Below are 7,213 nucleotides of genomic sequence, written 5' to 3' on the forward strand. Positions count from 1 at the left end.
CACACACACACACACACACACACACACACACACACACATGTATTAACCAAGATAATTTAAAAATATTCATAAAATAAATCATTTATCAGTGGATAGTTTAAACTACATTAACTTTCATTGTTATAAATAAATATTTGCACACACATACAAAGTATGTCATTCATTCATTGATGCACATTTAAAATTATAGTTGAATTTCATTATTATAAGTAATTATTTGCTTATTCATTTGTAGATGGAACTTGTGGAAAATCAATGAAATTTGTAATAGAAACTAAACAACATAGAAAAAAATTTAAGATTGGGAAAAACAAGCCAATCCAACTTAAAATTTGATCAAGTCACAATATTACACTATGTATGACTCTTAATTGCATGGATTTTATTTCATGTGTTCTCACTTGATATGTTTACATGAATTTTGGTTGTAGGAAAGTGAGAACATATTGGGATAACATGGTTAAGTGTATGTTACAAATATGTTAGAGATAAAAATAGATATACAATTAGAAGGGAACAATAGAGCTTAATGATAGAAGAAACACTTGTCCTCCCACTTCATGAAATTGTGCAAGTGGAAGCATTAGTTGAGTTCTAAGGGTGATTGGTACTTCGAGGACACACGCAGGACTTAAAATTTCCTCCTTTATGATTGAAGACATGATATATATGTCCCCAATTGGATTGGGAAGGTTGATCTCACTTGATCAAATATTAAGGAGTGCACTTTTAGTGGCATGTTAATTGAATATTCATGGCATAATAGAATGTGATTGAAAAAAGGGAGATTATGAGATAATATATAGGAAAGAAGAAAGGTATAGGGGTAAATAATTAAATTAATTATTTACTTCTTGTTAGGAATTTGTGATGGTAGAAGAAATTATGCAGGATGAAGTTTGAGATAATTAAATATTAGTTCAATCACATCATAACACTTAACTAATATGAAATTGAAAGTTGGGATTACTAAGGAAAAAATTATTCAAGTGTCAATAGTCAATTATAGTTTATGACATATTTTTCTTATATGAAGCAATGTGATTTTAAATAAATTTAAAGCATAATAGTTAAAATAATATACGTAGATTAGGACCTAGATGCCTCAATAATTTGAAGGAGTGATTAGGAACCTAGAGGAAAGATGATAAAATTGGACATGATGATGAGGATGAGGATGCCTCTACTAGACACCATGTGTAGGTGGGGAGAAGATAAGATTGCTTTCAAAATAGATGAGATGATGTATACGTAGTGTAATGATGATTATGGGGTGTGTGTGTGCACATGCGTGCGTGCTTGTGCATGTGTGATTAATGCATCGTATAATCCAATTAAATATAAAGGTATTACAATGAATATAAGATATAATGAAATTGATAATAGTGGGATGAATATAATACTACATCTATATTAAATGCATGGGAAAAAAATTGATCAAGAAATGATAACAATGAGTAATGGCTAGACTTACACATGTGCATTATGTAAGACAAAAATAAATGATAGTGGAATGAAGAAGTGGTTAATGTAAGTGATGAATGAATGAATGATAATGTCAAGAGACAGCACAGATTAGATGCAAGGATTAAAGCAATAGAAGATGCAAAGATAGAAGAGGACACATATACAAACTAAATTTATGATTAAGTGGAGATAAGAAAAATAGATACATTGTGTAGATAGAAAGTAAGAATGTAGGATAGATGGACTAAAAGTGTCGGATAAATGTATGTGGGAATCCATAGTACTAAATATTTATGTTTTAATGTGGTAAGATCTTTATTTGATATAGGTTGTGATAGTATCTACCAAGTTATGAGGAACCAAGGTGACTTCATATTGTATACATAGGAATAATTTAACAAACAAGAAGGCTAGTAGAACATTTCAAAAAATCATATCGAACTTTTCTTTGCATGATGCTAAGAGCCCAAAAATAAAAAGAGTATCCTATCTTCAAACATAACACAAGATTTCAAAGGACCTTAGTGGAAACAAGGCACATGATAGATAACTTGCCCTAATATTACCATTCAAAGTACATAATCATATCATAAATTGTGGCGCCCTTAGAAGATATTAAAAAAAAGATAGATAAAAAATTCTAAATGCACCAAAGAAATAATATGCATGTCAAGTACCTTTTTCACAAGGATGCCAAATAAATAAATGCGGTCCAATGCAAGGAATGATATATTTTTCAAATGACAAATATTGATGGTTCACATTCATTACTTCTTTATTTTCCTCAAGTCTATTGACTTTTATCATATCTTCATAAAACTCATAAGGCCTTTAACATTCATTTGAATCAATAAAGCCCACATTTAATTATTATTATTAGTCCATCATAATGTGGTACCAAACTAATACATTATCTCTAGCATTGTCTCTTAAAATATATTCACCAATATACTACATGTTTACTATGTTACTCAAGCTCTAATGCTACCTTTTTGACTCTCCACACTAAGAGAAAATGTGGATCTTATTGTTAGTATGAAAGTTATTGTAGATCTAGTATTTATGACACCAATTCTCAAATGTGGACAAACAAATCCAAAAACCCAACCTTGAATGTACTACATATATTTTCTTTTAATTAATGGTCAACAATAACATATATTTTCTTTTAATTAATGGTCAACAATAACATTGATGAAGACAAGGCACAATTACATCAATGCACATCCCTTTGAACTTTTCCACTCACCTTTGTTTCTTTTGGAAAAATGACTTGATTTGGCATTAAGAATGTCCATATCCATCTTTATAATTCTCTTAGAGTAGATCTTGCAAACTCTCAACATTAAATATACACTTGTTGTCTTACTTTTCTAATACCTTTTCAATTATTTTATCTTATAGGACATGCACATGAAGATGCAAAGACTAAAAAGGTGTCAAATGCATTTTCTAATCTCTTATAAGGTATATACGATGTGCAATCAATCACAACACTAGAAGATTATGTTAATACGAGTTTCAAAAAATATGATTAAACATTTTCAAACCAAACAATGATTACATATATCGTAAAACAACCTTATATCTTACATTTCTTTTTCTAAAGTTAAGATATTTATTTACTTATTTAATATGATTTATAAATTACTTATCTCAAATTTATGATTGATTGAATTGGATTTGTTTTATAGATCTTCCTTTTGGGAGAGTTTCAATTATGATGACACTTTTTTAGCTATATTACAATAATTTATAAAGTTGTGAGCTATAGGCATCTCAAGATTTAAGTAATATTATTTGAAATTTTATATTGTAAAATTTTTCCTCTGATTCTCATTCTAGTGTTATAATGATGAATTAATAGTATGGTAGATCCATTTTGTTTTTGCTTTAAACTATTTTATAAAATATATTAGAAACGTGAATTAAATAATTATTAAACAAAGTAGGATCTATCTCCCACTATCAATTAATTATTATAATGTTTCACTTTTATATAATCATTCTAAACTAAACTTGTTAATAACAAATGGATATTACAGAATTTCTTATTTTAAAACAATATTTTATTTTATTTTAAACAAACCTAATGTTCCAATCATTATCATGAGAGGTGGGTTCTTCCAAGACCAATGACCCAGAAACATAGGTCAATGAGTTTAACTCAAAAACAACACAATTGAATCTTGATAGCCATCACGTCTATAAGTAATGATTCATAAAGCACAACACTTGTTGAACGTTTTGCATAATACTTTAAAAAGTCTATATTTAAGAACACTTGAAATATATCAATACTAAGATAGATTAATAAGTTTGACTAAAAATCTAGACACTTAAATTTGACTTTTATCCGTATCACTATTTGAAATTTTCAACTTTTAAAACAAAATTAAATATTTAAAGCAAAAAATTTAAATTTTTAATCATATTAACCTATAGGGTTTCTTTAAGCCTCTTTTCACATTTTCTATTTTAAAATATTAGAATAAGATAATGTTATAGTGGTAATAAATTATTATACAATAATAATAAATTATTAAACTGTACTATATTTATTCCTGATCAATTGTGTGACTGTCTGTTAGGGAACTTAAACATCATACACTAATCTTAATTCCTAAACTAAAAACTTTAAATTGTCAAAGTTTGATTTATTTTTCCAACCCTAATATCTTCACGCAAATCCTAAAAATTATCATGCAACAAGCTTGGTCTTTAAACAGTGCTCAATTATAGACCAAAAGATCTTGCTTAAACCTTAAAACTCTCAGCATTGTCAATCACGAAGCGATATTTAACATCTCCCTTCTCCAGCCTTTCCATTGCTGTGTTGATATAATCAATAGATATCTTTTCTATCTTGCATGAGATGTTGTGCTCTCCACAAAAATCCATCATCTCCTGCGTTTCTTTTATTCCACCAATTGCGCTCCCTGCAACTAATCTCCGACCTGAAATCACCAGGATTACAAAGCTTTAATTCATCAACAAAAAGTTAAGAACACACAATATGCAGGTGAATTTCTTACCAATAACAACACTAGGAGCTGGAATCACCATTGGTTTAGAAGGCAAGCCGACTACAACCAGTTTTCCGTTAACTTTGAGCAAACTGAGCAATGGCGGCAGGGGATGATCGGCCGACACAGTATCAATTATATAATCCAGGGATTTACTTGCCTCCTTCATCTGCTTCTCATCTTTGCTGATAAGAAACTCATCAGCCCCCAAAACCTCTTTCGCTTCTTTTTCTTTGTTTGGGGATGTACTGATGACGGTCACATGCAGCCCAAATGCTTTGCCGAATTGAACCGCCATGTGACCAAGTCCCCCGAGCCCCACTACGCCCAAACGATTTCCTTTCTCTGTCATTCCAAAGTACTTCATTGGGCTGTAAACAGTTATTCCCGCGCATAACAACGGGGCGGCCGCATCGAAAGGCAGGCTTTCCGGCACCTTAATTACAAACCTGAGCACATATCACAAATCACACTGCTTTAAAAGGAGTCCTAACAATTTTTCAAAACCCTAATTGAATGTTTTCAAAGATCGCCAATTGCATAGTCATGGAACGTTAATTTACCTCTGATCGCAGACCATTAAAGATGAGTAGCCTCCATAAGTAACAGAACCATCCAAATCTATGCTGTTGTAGGAACCGATGACTCCCTCACAGTATTGCTCCAACTCCTTTTCACAGCTGTCACAGTTATGGCAACTTCCCACCATACATCCGACTCCAACACGTTCGCCAACGGTGAACTTTTCTACTTTTGATCCCACTTCTGTTACGATTCCCACGATTTCATGCCTGAAAAGAAGGGTTTCTTAAATTTATATTATTAATGGTGTGTGCGAAAGATGGGAAAACAGAGGGAAGAAACAAGGCATACCCTGGGACCAAGGGGAATCGAGAGTTGAGCCAGTCATTGTGGAGCTGGTGCAAATCCGAATGGCAAACCCCACAGAAAACAACCTTGAATGTCACGTCATTTGGACCAGTCTTCCTGAAAATGAATTTGTTTTAAAATTTGCTTAGCTTAAAAAACAGACAACAAATATATTTTACGGTTTAATGAAAAATTACCGGTCTTTTAACAAAATAGAGTGAAATTAACGGTCCATTTAAAGATTCATCAGAAACTTTTCCGCATGGCAAATCTAAATGAAAGTTTGATTAAACAGAGGAAAATTAAGTTCTGTTCAAAATTTCTGGCTGAATATAATCTCTATATTTGAGAAGAAATCCGCAGTGGAGGAAGCATTTGACTCAGGCACGCCACACATCAGGGTTTACTGCGATTGGCTGAGCAGTAGACAACATTTAAAACAGAGCGCTAAGATATTTTAGGGTTTAAAGAAATATTCCTCTTCTTTTCATAAGATTCATTCAAAATCACAACCAATTCTAAGATTCGGCACAAACATCTAGCTGCCAAATTGCAGATGAGTTTCAAGCTAGACACAATAAATGGGTTAGTAACATTTTTAAATGGGAAATCTAGATATACTAGTTTAAATTCAACGAAAAACAAATCAATTTCTGTTTAAAAATCTACAGTGACATATTCTCAGGTCACGTGTGGAATAAAGGTTTGAACATGTGAACTCTGACAAAACAGCAGCGGAACTAATTTAATTAAAATAATTTGAACTTCTGCTCAAAATTTCCAGTACCAAATAATTTCTATATATTTGAAAACAACTCCACAATTGGGGTCGAGGGGATCCACCATTAAGTCGGATGCCCCTTTTACTCATGGACAAGGGTTTTACAATCCGATCGCATCAACACCATACAACATTTAAAGCCGTTGAAGATCTACCAAATGTGTAAACAAAATTTCAAAGTAAATCCAAGCCCGAACGAAACACATTCTTACATAATTCGGATCCCAAAGAAGTTCAGTTAAAACACTACCATGCTCCATTAATGAAGCTCTTTAAAGATCAGTAAAAGCACCGCTAGGCTCTGTTAATGAGTATCTTTTGATAATCTCAGTTCCCTAGATAAAATACGAGAACAATCATAAGCAACACCGTTAAATGTTTCAACAAATCAAATGGGAGTATTTATCACCTGCGAGTAAAATTGAAAGGCGAAAGAATGCCGGAATTGTCCCTCGCTGCCCATCCCTCAACATCAATCTGCTCTTCTCCCATTCTCACTAAAACTGATTTCAACAGACTATCTGAGAAGGGCAGAGAATTTGAATAAAATCACGGAATGTTTTACCCGGACGCCCAAATTTGTTAACGTCCTCTGTGTTAACAGATACATTTTATTCTTATTTTACGAGAGATCCACGCTTCATGATTCCCGTCATTCTTGTTCGCCACGTTTTGTCCTCATTGAATTGAAGCCAGTGATTCCCGCTGTTCTTTGGTCACCACGTTTTGTCTTCATTTGTCCAGCTTTAACCCACTTTTTCGAGGGTATCCGTTTGAAGGACCGGGTCTTTCCATCTGCTTTGGAATGCAATCCGCCGAACAGCCTCAAATAAAGTATTCAACAAAAATTATGTCATTAGTTGGTAGACAATTTTATAAGAAGTTTTGACTTCCACGATTATTTAACTATTAAATTTATTGTCATATATATAATTAACAAGGGCTGCGTGTAGCCCTTTGGCAGAATTGGAGAGGTGAGTAGGATGAATGGATAGAAGAGAGTGTAGAATATTGAAATACTATTGTAGTCTGAGATTTATTGCACAATCAACTATGTAAAGAAGTGGAT

General features: G+C 32.5%; 1 protein-coding gene across 1 annotated transcript; it reads right to left on the reverse strand.

Annotated features, from left to right (window-relative positions):
* Positions 1 to 4,002: 4,002 nt before the first annotated feature.
* LOC149531474 (8-hydroxygeraniol dehydrogenase-like) lies at positions 4,003 to 6,946 on the reverse strand. Its single transcript, XM_089810232.1, has 5 exons — positions 6,554 to 6,946; positions 5,367 to 5,480; positions 5,057 to 5,284; positions 4,503 to 4,942; positions 4,003 to 4,424 (listed from the first exon to the last, which is right to left on the reverse strand). Exons 1-5 carry the CDS (start codon positions 6,634 to 6,636, stop codon positions 4,225 to 4,227), a joined length of 1,065 nt encoding a protein of 354 aa, XP_089666358.1. The 5' UTR covers positions 6,637 to 6,946; the 3' UTR covers positions 4,003 to 4,224.
* Between the last annotated feature and the right edge of the window lie 267 nt (positions 6,947 to 7,213).

This window comes from Cupressus sempervirens, chromosome 11, assembly GCF_028749045.1.
Source record: "Cupressus sempervirens isolate cs-2001-9-10 chromosome 11, ASM2874904v1, whole genome shotgun sequence".
NCBI lineage: Eukaryota > Viridiplantae > Streptophyta > Pinopsida > Cupressales > Cupressaceae > Cupressus > Cupressus sempervirens.